This window comes from Chelmon rostratus, chromosome 8 (genome assembly GCF_017976325.1).
Source record: "Chelmon rostratus isolate fCheRos1 chromosome 8, fCheRos1.pri, whole genome shotgun sequence".
Lineage (NCBI taxonomy): Eukaryota > Metazoa > Chordata > Actinopteri > Chaetodontiformes > Chaetodontidae > Chelmon > Chelmon rostratus.
The window spans coordinates 9,621,515-9,635,644 of record NC_055665.1 but is presented as its reverse complement, the minus strand read 5'-3'; the positions used below and the strand labels follow the sequence as shown (position 1 = coordinate 9,635,644).

Sequence of the window (14,130 nt, the reverse complement as noted above, 5' to 3'; positions counted from 1 at the left end):
ATAACCTGTTATTTGTCATCGTTAGCTATCAGTAGCTAGTCAGCTGGCCCATTTTCCAAAACAATGTTAATCTTAAGATGCAACTACTTGCTGCTATCAATGTGAGGCTCTACTTTATTCTGTGTCTAAGCTACATGAATAACAACAGGACATTGATATATGGCTTCTCTGCTAGATACTCTGAGTAGCTATTTAATATCCTTACATTATCTCATGTTGAGAAATCCCTGGTGCACGTTTAGGAATACAAGCAGCTACAGCTACTGTTGTTTCACAGCCAACAACCTCCACTAGTGCCACCAAACTGTGGCTGATAGCCACCTGGGTCATACTTAAATTACGCTGTCGTAACCGGTTTAAGTGAATCATTCTCGCACTTCCTCCATACCTCAGTTTTGATGGACCAGTTTTAGCTCCTGAAGGGCCCGGCAACTCCCCAACCAGCCCGTCCCCACAGCTGGAGGAGATGGAACCGCGCCTCCTGGAGTTTGAGCACGACCCGCCCAACTGGAGGGAGCTAGCCTCCCCTGAAGCCCTGTCCAGTCTCGGCAAGAAGGAGACCAAGAGGCAGGAGGTCATCAATGGTGAGGAGAGAGGGATGAAGCAGCATGTGATGAGAAGGAAACACATGTGCAGATAAAACTGCAATATCCCTTTTTTAATTCCTTTCTATGTCTGTGTCTTCTCCCTCTCCCTACTCAGAGTTGTTTGCAACTGAGCATGCCCACGTGCGGATGCTCAGCGTCCTTCAGATGATATTCTCCAGGCCTTTGGAGAGAGAGGAGCTCCTGACCTCCACTGAGCTGGCCGCCATCTTCCCCAACCTGGATGAGATCATTGAAATGCACTGTGAGTGCTGCCGCAAGGAGGCAGTTTTTGACTTGTTTTTGAAGCCTCCTAGAGTCAGGCTCATGAACTGGGAAGCGAGTGCTCTCCTTCCACACAACAAGCAAACCATTATGCAAAGAATTGAAAATAGTGCTCCGAAATGAGTAGTTTGAATCTGCTTGTTGTGGATTTGTTGTCAGTGATAAAGGGAGCTGTATGTACAACCTGTCTGTTTGAACAGGATATAACTGGGTGCATCAAGAATCAAGCCTTCATCAGCGCTTTTGTTGCCGTCGGTTGGTGACTGTTGTGTCAAGAAGAGTTTCTGACTGTATGTTAAAAGTTTATTTGTTTATCTCTGGCTGTGAATCCAGATAACTTCTATGAGAACCTGAAGAAACTGCGTTTGGACGACAACTTCATAGTCAAATCCATCAGCACGACGGTGCTCAACAGAGTGAGTCATCTTAATCTTCATATCATCCTGTTTCTCTTCTCTCCCAGTATTTGTGTTGCTTTTAAGAAATCTCCAGCTGATGTGCCGACAATCCAATTAAACAAAACTTGGCACCAATGGCGCTAAAATCAGATTTTGTTGGTTTAACAAATGTTAAAAGCTATTTATCTATGAAAGTAAAATATTGCTATAACAGCTATGCCAACATATTAGTTGTCTTTACTCTGTACCTTTTCCAGCTCTTTTCTCCATCTGCCCATTTCTTTATTCTCTCATCCTTTATTTCTGGCTAGAACAACACAGTGTTGATTTGTGTTTGTGTTCCAGTTTGAGGGTACAGAAGGGGAGTGGTTCCAGAAATTGACAGCCCGGTTCTGCAGTCACCAGTCGTGGGCCTTGGACCAGATCAAGAGCAGGCAGAAGAAAGAGCCACGCTTCAACTCCTTCATACTGGTACCATATATATATATATATATATACACACACACACACACACACACACACACAAAGATAAAGTGACTCAAAAATAAATCATTAAAGGTTTAACACATGGATGCACTCACAGATGCATGGACATGCAAGAAGTCACATAAGTAGTCTCATACATGAGCTCTCATTCTCACTTTGTATGTGTGCCTGCTTGTGTGTGCGTGTGTGTTTCTAATCCCAGGAGGCAGAGAGTAAGCCCCAGTGCCGCAGGCTGCAGCTCAAGGACATCATTCCCATAGAGATGCAGAGACTGACCAAATACCCGTTGCTGCTGGAGAATATTGCTAAGAATACAGGTGAGTGAGTGAACGTGTGTGCGTGTCATGCCTGTTTGTGGCTCTTGTGGCTCACTTGTGTGGAAGTAAATGTGCATGTGTAAGCAATTGTGCTAATTATTAAAATGTGAAAATGTGGGCAAAATGGTCAAAATCTTCTCTCACATTGTATTTGATTTCATATCACAATACCAATATATTGTATATTGCATTTTGAGTAAAATCTATTTGTCATTTGTTAATGAATTCACTCAACCAATCAAGCCACTTAATTACACTGATGAAAGAATCATATACCAATCCAATATTAGCTTAAAGCTGCTCATAAATTCCCCACAGTGGTCTAATACATCCACACATATTACAGGGATATCAACATAATCACAGCCATATGATGATCTATGTGTTTTAGTAAATTGTGAGCAAATGATTTCAGGTCAAAATGCTGAAGATTATAATGCTATTGTTTCAATCCATATTGGCCACTCTATATGATAACAGGGAATAAATGTGGACAATATCTGCATAGTTAAATTAGGCACACGAGCAGAGCACTTAAACAGTTGATTGCTGTCTGTCCTAGATGTCTGTATGCACTCGTGATTTATGGCTTTTGTTTGGGCTCTGCTGTGAAAGCTGTATTTTCCTCAACTCTGTGTTTTCTGTCTCTCCACAGACGACCCGGCAGAGAAGGACAGGATCCAGCAGAGCGCAGAGTGCTGCAGAAAGATCCTCAACCATGTCAATGAGGAGGTCAAAGTGATGGAGAACCTATTGGTGAGAAACACACAATCCATCACTCAACACACTGTTATGTCGTGATTGAGCACCAATTGGAGTCTGGTAAATTCATTTTGAGACCTCTGAAGGTCTCTGCTTGTTAGACTGCTTCTACTTCAGAGCTGTGCTGTCTGTCCTCCCTCTGACCCCCTAACCTTTCTCTCTGTTCCCAGACTCTGAAGGACTACCAGCGTAGATTGGACACGTCAGGGCTCAAACCCAGTAATGAGCTTTATACTGAATATAAGGTAAGGTTTCTTTCAACAAAGTTTGCCTGCGCACATTGTTCCACAGATCTTAGTTCTTTGATGTTTTTGTTGCAAGAAATGTTCTCATTATTCTCCCTCTGTCTTTTCTAGAACATCGACCTGACTCAGAAGAAGATGCTTTATGAAGGCCCTCTGACCTGGAGAGTCACAAAAGAGAAAGCGATTGGTACGTAACGCTTGTCTGTACAATACATGCATGCAAACTGCCTGCGGTTATCAGTGCCCTCCTCATTCTGCTGCAGAAACAAAGACAAAGAACTCACAGACGTTTAAACATTTGCTGAGCCGTTTTTGAGCAATCCTAAATAAATTTAACAATTTTTTTAGGCCAGTGATGCCTAGTTCACATTTATGACATTTATTTTATGTTTATTGTTATGTATTGTTAAGTGTATGTTACACTGAGATTGCCCTTTATCTGATTCCAAGGCAAAGGCTGGTTTATTTTTTGTTTTCATTTCCCCTTTTTCAAGCGTGTAAGATTAAAGTTTGCTATAAAGGGAAAACCAGCTGTTGTGCAGATGGTTTTTCAAGATCTTATCGGCCCCTTGGCTTCCTTTTTTATAGCCAGTTCAATTCAATAAGCTAACCTCAATTCGACTTGACTTATTCCTATATGGGCAATTGCATGCAGGTGTTCCCCGCCTGGATGTACAGATACACACACAATAAACAAGAGAAGAGAGAAAGAAAACTAAAAACGGTGAAGGTCTTAAGCTTTAGAAACTATATGAAGACTTGCTAACAAATACATGATAAATAAAAGTATCTCAAAAAAAATAATCTAAAGTAATGAACTCATGTGCACCAAAAATTACCTGTGAGGAATTGAGAAAACAGAAAACCTATCTCGCTCTCGTTCATTTCCCCTCCTGTCTTCTGCCATCTTTTCTGCTTCACTGTCCCACCCCTCCTCCCTCCCGTCTCTCAGAGGTGCAGTGTGTGTTGCTCGGGGACCTGCTGGTGCTCCTGCAGCGGCAGGATGACAAGATGGTCCTCAAATGCCAGAGCAAGAGTAACATTGCCGTGCAGGAGGGCAAGCAGATGCTGAGTCCAATTATCAAGCTGGACTCTGTCTTCCTACGTGAGGTGGCCACAGGTCAGCCGCATGCACTAGTGTCTCCGACAAATACGGTCTCTTCCATTGTGAGATTAGTATCATTCAACCTTCCGATTGCTGTTTTTTCCTTTTTTCTCAGATCGAAAGGCCTTCTATGTGATATTTACCTGGGACAGCGGTGCTCAGATCTATGAACTGGTGGCCCAGTCTGTTGGAGAGAGGAAAATGTAGGTGTCAGAGAGAAAAATACCAGCTAATCATGTTTGTTTCAGAAGGTAAATTATAGTATGGGCTGTAATCTGACTTGTGTGTGCTTACAGCTGGACTGATGTAATAAAAACTGCAGTGGATGATCTAAAGAAGAGTGGAGCACCCATGAGGCTGACGTTGCCTCCTGGAAGTGGCGGAGCTCCCTTCAGTCCCTCCACGTATGTATCTGTGTGTGTGTGCGCATGTGCTTACTCATCTGTTGAAAAAGCAAGATACATTCATCGCCTGCCAAAGTTCAGCCATCTCAAAATATCTCATTTCTTTTGTCATTTTCTCTCCGTCAGGCTGACTGCCCCTTTGAGCCCGACTGAGAATGGGGGTTTGAAAAGCAGCAGCGGTGAGATCTCAGTGTTTCATCAGCTGAACACTTAATAAATAGCACAAATGTGTTATTGTTACACATTTCTGAAAGCCGCAGCCAAAGTTAAGCCTTGTGTCTGTCTGTAGATCGAGATAAGGACAGCTTGACGGATGACAAGTCTTCAGACCCCAGGCACAGGCTGATTGATTTCCTGTCAGAAAAGGGCTTCGACTTGATAGGCCACTCCAACAGCGATCAGGAGAAGGTGGCCAGCAGTGCTTTGGATGAAGGTGAATGAGGGTCTTCCATGTACTTCTACAGATGATTTTTATAGAATTCTTTCTTTCATAGTTGCTTGCCTGTCCTAAAGAAACCACCCATTCTGTCTCCTGTGTTAGTCAAGTCCCTGAAAAGGCTGTTGGTCGGCAGCATCAGTCTATCAGAAGACTCACAGCCCAGTGAAGAAAACGGAGAGGAGCAATTAGAGAGGCCCAGTCAAGAAATGGATAGCTTTCAGTCAACAGGTGGGATTTTCTGTGGTTTTCTTTTAAGGGAATAGTTTGACATTTTGGAAAGTACAACCATTCAATTTCCTGTAGGAGGTAGATGAGAAGATTAAAACCACTTCCCTATCTGTAAGCTTACACAATACTAAGTGTTAAGTAGTGAGCTTCAAAGGTGCTGGTATGCACTTTGAATGGAGCAAGGCGAGCTGTTTCCACCTGTTTCCAGTCTGTAAGCTAAGCTAACCATCTCCAAAAAAAAAAAAATTGTTGTAGTGGCAGGATCTGTTTTCTTCTTGTTTATTCTAAAAGTATGGTTTTGAGACTTATTTCACCATTAAATGACATTACAGAGAAATTTGATTAGGGGTTACATTATAACCAGGAGGCTCTACAATCCAAGGTTTTACTAGTCTGCATTTCCTGTTATGCAAAACAAAACTTAGTCATCGTGACACATCTAACCCTCCATCCACAGACGAAAGCCAGACCACAGACGGAGCGGAGGAGGAGAACGATAACTCTTACGAAAAAGAAGGTGCAGGGGCGAAGGGAGAGGAGGAGAAGAGCATCAGTGCGCCCCTGGTGCTGTCCCAGGAGAGGTTGGAGGAAGTGTGCAGGAGGCTCCTCAGTCTACAGGAACAACTGAAGAGACTACAGGTGAGGGAAGGTGAACACACAGCCAGAGAGATGAGAATATAGAGAAAAACTGTGAGCAGGGAGTATGACAGGGCAGATAAAGATGAGAGACATAACAAAAGATGGGAGCCGACTGGAAAGAGACACACAGTTGGGCATCAAGGATTTCACTGAGGATAACTTAAGTAAGGAGCGCGCTGTGGTATACTTTGGACAAATGGGGCCGAAATGACACAAAAGAGAAACTAGAGAATAGAAAACCATTTAACCACTGCTGTTATTGCTTGGCTGAAAATTGCTTTGTGAAATTGGACTTTTCTGAAAATGGCTATTATGTCCAGCGCTTGCAATGGGATGTGTCAGAGCAGTGGCGAGGGAGACGAAGAGAGGATGTTAAGAGGAGAAGGCTGAAGTGTGCGTGTGCGCGCGCGTGCGTGAGGTGGGCGGGATGGGGATGCGAATGTCTGTCCTCAGTTCCTAAGGTGATATTGATTTTGTGTGTTGCAGACTGTAGAAGAGGAGCATCACAGGCTGCAGGAGGCCCTTTCCAAGTTCTCACTGGAGGGGGGTAACTTCCAGTAAGACGCCATCACGCCACCTGCTGGCCACTAGGTGAGAACGCTGAACTAGATATTAAAATTGGCGCTCAAGTATAATTTAAGTATCAGATCAAGTATCGTCATTCATCCTCAAGGGCGTAGGTTTAGTTTCAGATTTCAACTGCATTAATGTAGCAAAGAAAAGAAATTTGTAAATAGAGCTTTCCATAATAGAAATAATACAACCCCAATTCCAAAAGAGCTGGGACACTGTTAAAAACATAAATAAAATATAATGTGATAATTTGCTCATCGTTTTTTACATATACTCAACAGCATCATTGATTTTTGTAAATATATGCTTTGATGCCAGCAACACGTTTCAAACAAGTTGGAGGAACAAAAATAGACAGGCCAGCTTGTCTGTAGCCTGAGAGGCAAAGCTCAGGGCAAAAAGGTCTGAAAATCACTTCCTGTAGCTCCAGCAACTGAATCGACATTGTTTCAGCGCTCAACTGCATTTTTGTGGCTGTAAAGTCAGAGGAAACTGTTTAGAAAGATTTTAGTGACTAAATCAAACTGAAATTGTGCAATTAAGACAACAAAAATAGGATTTTGAAAAGTGGAAATTATACCTGTGTTCATCATCAATCTCATTACCTTTACATGTTTTTATCTCGCACTCAAACTTTCCCTCATCTTTTCTTCTATTTAGATTTTTACTGGTGCTGGTTTGGAGTGCAACAGTTACTTTCAGAGGCTTCCCTGGAAATTCGTCAATCCTCACGTCTGGACCCTTGCTGCATTAGAGGGCTTCATGCACGCTGCAGTGGTTCAGTGATGGAGCATGGGTGCATGCGTATGCCTGTCTGTTTGCATACGTGCTTGGTAGAGAGGTATACAAAGAGAAAAAAAACAACAAGAAAAAACATTTAAAAAAAATCCTACTTTTGAGTGGGAGATTGTTTTTGCACAGAGGTGCCAAAAAAATTAAGCAATATTTTGCTGTGAGAGAGATGCTGCCTAGCAAAATGTAGTGATTGCGATCTGCTGTAACACACATACGCACACCAGAGACATGCACACTAGAGGATAATTTACATTACTGCAAACAGCAGATGTACAGTAAAGGAGTAATCCTGTGTTTGCCTATAAAGTTAGCTATAACCAGGTGGACGCCTCAAGGGGCCATTGTAGCAAAGATGTATTGAATTACTACTGCTGATATATAGTGTTATTTCTAGTTTATGCCAAAGTACCACAGAGTTGCACTTTTTTTTATAACCAAAACAAGTTGAACCCACACTGTTTTTTGCAAAAAATTATTCCATTTACTCTCTATTCAGTACAGTTGGGCTTCATGTAGGCAGCCCTTGTTATTGAAAAGATTGCATGAAAGAAAGTGTGTGTATGTGTGTTACAAAGTTTTTAATTAAGGATATGCTTGTTTGGAGGGTTTTACAGTTAATTAGATCACATAGTAAATAGTGGCACTATAGGTAATCATGCTGTTAATAATGGAGACTGTATTTACCGCTTTTATTTATTCCTCTGAGTTCTGTTGGGTCAGTGAGTTGCCTCACCTGCGTGAAACTGTTGTAGCACTGGGCCCCCCCAAAAACACACAGAGCAATGTGTTGGAGAAAAAAGCAAAACATGAGAAGGCAAACTTGGAATGTGTAGCTAAGATCAAGGTAGAGAGTGAAGAAGAGAGACGCAGGAATGGGGAGTGAGGTTAGAGGTGGTTGTTGTTGCTGCTGCTCTGGTTTTGGTTTGTTTGAAGCCAGCTTGAACTGGACTGTCATGAGACGATGGGTAGAGAACATGAGATTAGCAGTTGTGCTCGATGTACTGAAGGAAAATGTAGACACACACACACACACACACACACACACACACACACACACAAACAAAAACTGAGGGGCCCAGTGCTACAGTAGTGCTCACAAAGGTCATTCAGTTCCAGCATCATTTCTGCCACCAGATGTCATTATAAATTGTATTATACGATGTTAGATTCATATGTTTTTAGTAAGAGATTCTATTCTTCCCTGGTAGCAATACTTCAAAATTGAGCTCATCTTTGTATCTTATTCTGCTGTTGATTGTAATTATAATAATGATGATCAAATTTCTCAGTAGTGGCATAACAGGGGCCATGCACACAGGACCAAAGACATAACAAAGCACCGTTAGATCCTCATACGAGCTGTAATTTTCCTAATGACACGCGTCATCTGCATGATATGTTACTTGATGCTGCTGCAGGAGTGATGGCTCAGCGTCTGCAGTCTGCAGCTGCGATTCCTGCGTTAAGGGATTTCAAAAGCACATGTAAGAATGAAGCGTTGGTTGCCAATAGAAATACTGTTCGACTCTCTGATATATGTACAAATAAATAACAAGACAAACAATGTTAGGCTGCCCGAGGCTTATCATCGAACCCAAACAGAAACTTTAGATCTGATTTCTTGCACCAACTTCAATGACTTTCATCAGAAAAAAAAATTTAAAGTTGTCTCCAGAGAATGTTTTGGTCAATAAGTGTAAGTAAAAGCCGGTGTGTCTGCCACAAGCTGTACTGTTCTGACCTGGACTGGAGGACTGTTAACACCTCTGGTGCTAAATTGAACACATGGGGCCTGTTCCAGCCGCAGAACAAGGACGAGCAAACAAGACAGTGAAGGCCAGATGAAGATACAAAGGAACCACTGACGGTCTGCAGGAAGGAAGACTGCAGTCTCATTCCAGCAGCTCTCACCAGTACTGTAATCATGATCACTTCCTGATATGCATTCTCATCCTTGTTGCCACAACAACAAGCGCCCCCTTTGACCCTCCTGAACCTCCATATGAAATTATACAAATGGCGGTCCGTTAGTCATTCAAGTGTCACAAGTTGCTACAGATTGTGTTTGAACATTACTGCCATCATTTTTCATGTCTTCCTAACAGAAATTGTACATAGATGTCAGCCTGAAGGAAAAAGGATTGTGGAGAGAAAGCGTAAATGAACTCCCCTCACCCCCCTTGTGTTTATTAAGCTTATTAGCTACATACACCTCTTGATAACACCCTCACTTATGATAGCATGATCACCATTTCCTACCACACAGTTTTACCATATGTTGTGTATTTCATTTGATTTACTTAAAAGGCTCGGGGAGGTTTTTTTGTTACTGTTTTTTCAAACAAGCTTTTTGTAATTATGTACTATGCATTTGGCCACAGCGGCGAGAGAGACGGGACTTGTCTGTAACACGTCATGAATTGATCGGACAATTATGCAAATATTGTAACCAAGACATATTTTTTAAACCCGCTCTGTACTGTGGCTATCCAGCCACCAGTGGGATACATTTACAACGGATCATCTCAACCGGGGATTTTACAGTGATACTGAGTTTACAGTGATGCCTTCACTCACTGGCTTAACGACTACTACAGGCACTCCTCGCTCTCTCTCCTCCAAATGCTTTTCCTTATGCATTCTATATACAAATACCTAGATGTATAGAAAATGTATTTATAGAGTGGTGCCTTGTTCTGACGATCAAGTTGTTTTCTTCATAAAGGGCTCCGAAGTCTGCAAACACAATCACTGTTGTTTTGTTTGGGCTGTTTTGATCTTTGATGGAGGACTGCGAAACTGACCTCTGAGAGTGAGAGACAAAGACCAAATAATTATGAAGCATCGAGGGATCATCCCAGGATTCTGTTTTTGTGTCCACCTGCATGACAGCAATATGATTTGAGCCCTCCAACTCTACCAGCCAGTGCCCTGCATAATAGAAAAGACACTGCTCCTTGTCATACAGGCATCTGCCATTTTGTCTATCTATAAACAACGAATATGCAAGAACTATACTGTGTATTTGGCTTTTGATTTTTATTCTGTAAGAAGCTCTTTAATGATGTATACAGTACTTAAGGAAAATTGTGGTACGTTCTGTTTTTTTAATTCTTCATTTTTTAAATAAATTGGGGAAATAAATTCCTGTTTTGTCATTTTATATAGTTATGAGCAAATAACTACTTTTAAATCAACTTGTGAGCTCACAGTTTAAGGTTAGTCCTCTCTATAGGTACGTATAAACACACGGTTTAAAGATGGCTTGTGCTAGGAGCCTACACAAATGTAAGTATTTGTAGTCATGTTCTTCATGAAGAAATTAGCATATACTTTATTGTCAGAATGCAGAAATGGCTCATGCAAATGTGGGATGGTACAAATTCATTCAAGCGTAAATCCTGACTGAGAGAAAAGCAAGACACCAGTTTGTTAGAGCAGTAACAGTGAAGACTGGGGCCAGCGTTGTATGAAGGACCTGATCTGCGTTAGTACATTTTGGTGTTTTTTTTGTGTCTGTGTTAAACATTTGTAAACGCAATGGGGACTGTTACAAACTTTTTCCTCTGCAGCTTTGTGGGTGAGTCATTAATTTATTTTAATGATGTAATAATATCGGAAATACTATTCTATGTAACTGTTTAGATTTGTGTAGATGCAATTATTTTCTGGGTTTTGTGGAAAATAGCCATTTATTCACGTCTGTACATTAAAGCTAAGTAGAAGTATGTTCTTCAACTTTTTCTTCTTTGTTTTTTTTACATTTAGCTCTTTTGAGTTCTGCTTCAGTGAACCACATCTCCCGTCACAGCAGATGGCTTTGTTTTGTTCCATTTTTGTTCTGTTCATTTTGGTTAATTAATTATGTTGTACGTTTACAGGTCATTTGATTCCTTTTTTCATTCTGCAGGATTTAAGGTCTTATATGTCCAATGCAAAGTCAGGTTATGTTTACATGATATATGCAATCATAAAATCAAATCATGAATAGATATAAAACAACAGCCAATAATTGTTGCTTCATCCACAGTGGTTATGGCTCAGGGTGAGGTGAAGTTACAGCCGGACAGACCCTTTCTGAAGGTACTGCACAATGGCCGAGCTGAGCTGGAGTGCTGCTACAATGCGACCAAGTTACTGGATTTTACTTGGTACATACGAGTTCAAGCTGAAAACATAACCCTGGATCCAACAATTGTGAATATTTCAGAACTCGTGACTGCAAGAACCAAAAAAACGAAAGACGGACACTGCAGCATCTTAACCTTCAGCTCAGTCCAGCTGAATGACACAGGGCTGTACCTTTGTTGGCTGAACAATAGTAACATCAACCTCTTTACATATGGCACCTACCTGCATGTCTACAGTGAGTGTTTATGTGTATATGGTGGTGGGAGAGGCCCCAATTGCAGTGGGAACCAGTCCGAAATGCTTGTGGGAGTGTGTGCGTATGTGTGCGTTTAGCATGGAGAGATGGAGTCAATCGAGCTCTAAGCGCTGCTAACACCTCATAAGCCATAAATCTTGTTAACCTTAGTCTACACAAGAGCTGTGTCAGTTGCAGCATCCTTGCGTATCGGAGCTTAGTTAATCTTTACATCACCAGGATGGTCTCATTACAGTCTGCTGCCCAGCCGGTTTCGCTTTAAATAGCACCAAGATTAGATCAATTTGCAACCAAGCTAATGTGTGGAGGCATTTGTCACACTGAAATTCCATTTTGCATCATAATCTCATTAAATAAAGATGTCAGATGTGGAAATGTAAAACAGCCACTAAACTCCTCTGGGGATTATGTGTGAGATAACATGCATTAGTTTACAAGAACAAGATTACCCTTGACTAACAATAATATCAATGGTTCATTTGTCTATTTTATACGTTACACTGTTCTTTATGCTCAATGGTACAGTTATATAACAAAACAATCTTGTAATAAATCTCCAAGTTAGCCTGTTACTTATTCAGTCACCCTGATACACCTTTTATACCCACCAACTTCATTCTTATGTATGCTCTCACCTCCCACAATATCAGGTAAGTACTTGCATGTAAATACTTAAAGGCATAAACTGTTTCACCTCTGAACCCTGTCTGTATACCTAGAACCACTGGAGAAGACATTAAACCTCAGCGAAAACACCAAAAACAAGATCCTGACAGCTGAGGGAATCTTGCTGTTCCTGTGTGTGCTTCTGCCTGCTGCCACCCTTATCTGCCAGGTCAGAAGGTCACAGTTTTATGACTGACTGTACATGACCTGATCTGTCAACTACCCCTGACCTGGAGCATTTATGTTGAAGCGATGGTTACTTGGCACATTTCTCAATCGTAGTGTTGCCTTATCACTCATGTCAACATATCTGAAAGTACTGCAATCTGTAAAACAGTCCTACTTTGTTCCACATACAGCTATACGTTCTCAAATGATTCTTTATTTCATGCCTTTTCCTTCATGGGAAGCTGCACCATTTCACAGCTTCACTAACCTCTGTCTTCCCCCTGACAGTCAAAGAAACTAAGCGAACTGGAGAAGAAGAAAGTGAAGAGGGAAGAGGAAAACATATATCAGGTTAGCCTTAAATGGGTCACATCCTCTCTGAGTCAAACACATGTCATGGCAGACGTGTGAGAAATTCTTGTGCAAGTCGCTTTGCTGGAAGGACCAACAAGGCTGTAAAGCAAAACGTGATCTTGTGCCACTAATCAATTGAACATAAACGTGTTCCATTGATTTTTATGAGTTTCCTTGTTTGCCATCTTTCTTATCTTATAACACCAGGGGCTAAATCTGGACGATTGCTGTGAAACGTATGAACAGATCGAACGCGCGCTGGCACATGGCCCGTACCAGGATGTGTGCAACATTAAGGAGGAAGAGGAGGAGATCCAGCTGGAGAAACCTTGAAGGAAATGGGAAAGACAGGAAAAGTGAAGGAAGAAGGGGAGAGTGCTGACTGTTTTTTAATAGCTGAAGTTTAAGTGTGTGATTTCTGAATATAAGTTTTTATTTTTTAATATGCAATTTGGAATTTGGAGTTTTGTACATAGCCTGCAGTTGAAAGTTTTAAGCATGTGACAGCATAATGTTTGATCAGCTTCTTTGACTAGAGATTGAACATTTATTTTAGGCCTTGGACACAGCAGTTGACAAATCAGTCTCACCATAGTGTATGCTCAGTCAGGACCGTAGCCAGGATCCTAGAAATACTGAGTTCAGAAGTCCAGAAAGCCCCTCCCGTTGAGATCATTTTGAAGAGGCCTATTTTCTACGTTTGATTAATTCAGTTGTATGTTACATATTTGTCAAAAATGTATAAGCATTTAAAAACATTTAAGTGTGCTGTCTACTCCAAGATTTCTTGATTTTTCTTGCCATAACATTGCCAAATTTAAGGAAAGAGTCTAAGAAATAATGGTATCTGACCTTTAGAAATGATGATGATGTTCAGAGCTTTGAAACATAACAAGACAGAAGTCCTTGATGTGTGCAAAAAAAGGTAAACTCTACTATTCCATGACAACTCGATGTGCTGAGGAAGATTGTGTGACGCGATTGAAAGCTCCAGAACAGCTTCTGAGTGATGGTGAGATTGTTTTGTCATGTTATCCGCTCCTCCTTTAATGTTTGTTTTAAAAAAAATCGATATGCATTTCTTCTATTATTGCTTGATGATTTGTCACAATTTATTTACCTTCTGCCATTTTTGTGAGTGAAGAATAAAGTTCTGTAAAAAAATCCAATTCCTCTGTAAATTGTCTAAAATAATACCCTCTAATCTGTTTTGGGACCCAATTTTCCTTTGCGAAGTTGTACAACGAAGGCGACGGGGCGGGCACTTATCGATTTTTGAGTGTTGTGATTGGCTA

General features: G+C 41.2%; 2 protein-coding genes across 7 annotated transcripts in view; both read left to right on the top strand.

Moving 5' to 3' along the window:
• Positions 1-7,261, top strand: part of arhgef1b (Rho guanine nucleotide exchange factor (GEF) 1b) — a 37,422-nt gene extending 30,161 nt beyond the window's left edge. For all 6 annotated transcript variants that reach the window (XM_041943461.1, XM_041943462.1, XM_041943465.1 and 3 more), the window contains 17 exons: positions 394-584; positions 703-849; positions 1,203-1,285; positions 1,613-1,738; positions 1,956-2,070; positions 2,726-2,826; positions 3,003-3,077; positions 3,189-3,264; positions 4,030-4,197; positions 4,298-4,385; positions 4,479-4,586; positions 4,713-4,765; positions 4,876-5,019; positions 5,128-5,253; positions 5,711-5,892; positions 6,379-6,483; positions 7,126-7,261. In XM_041943461.1, coding sequence (XP_041799395.1) covers positions 394-584; positions 703-849; positions 1,203-1,285; positions 1,613-1,738; positions 1,956-2,070; positions 2,726-2,826; positions 3,003-3,077; positions 3,189-3,264; positions 4,030-4,197; positions 4,298-4,385; positions 4,479-4,586; positions 4,713-4,765; positions 4,876-5,019; positions 5,128-5,253; positions 5,711-5,892; positions 6,379-6,453 — 1,858 coding nt within the window. In that variant the 3' untranslated portion in view covers positions 6,454-6,483; positions 7,126-7,261. The remainder of the gene's footprint in view (positions 1-393; positions 585-702; positions 850-1,202; positions 1,286-1,612; positions 1,739-1,955; positions 2,071-2,725; positions 2,827-3,002; positions 3,078-3,188; positions 3,265-4,029; positions 4,198-4,297; positions 4,386-4,478; positions 4,587-4,712; positions 4,766-4,875; positions 5,020-5,127; positions 5,254-5,710; positions 5,893-6,378; positions 6,484-7,125) is intronic.
• A 3,401-nt stretch (positions 7,262-10,662) lies between these two features.
• On the top strand, positions 10,663-13,992 carry cd79a (CD79a molecule, immunoglobulin-associated alpha). The gene is made up of 5 exons (XM_041943466.1): positions 10,663-10,840; positions 11,291-11,626; positions 12,367-12,482; positions 12,770-12,832; positions 13,043-13,992. The coding sequence occupies exons 1-5, from the start codon at positions 10,801-10,803 to the stop codon at positions 13,166-13,168; spliced, it is 681 nt and encodes a 226-aa protein (XP_041799400.1). The 5' UTR covers positions 10,663-10,800; the 3' UTR covers positions 13,169-13,992.
• Positions 13,993-14,130: the final 138 nt, after the last annotated feature.

Excerpts from the sequence above, each read along its gene's own strand:
- cd79a (XM_041943466.1), top strand. The coding sequence starts at position 10,801 with ATGGGGACTGTTACAAACTTTTTCCTCTGCAGCTTTGTGG. Across the intron at positions 10,841-11,290 it reads TTTCCTCTGCAGCTTTGTGG|TGGTTATGGCTCAGGGTGAG; the intron begins GTGAGTCATTAA and ends CTTCATCCACAG. Across the intron at positions 12,483-12,769 it reads CTGCCACCCTTATCTGCCAG|TCAAAGAAACTAAGCGAACT; the intron begins GTCAGAAGGTCA and ends TCCCCCTGACAG.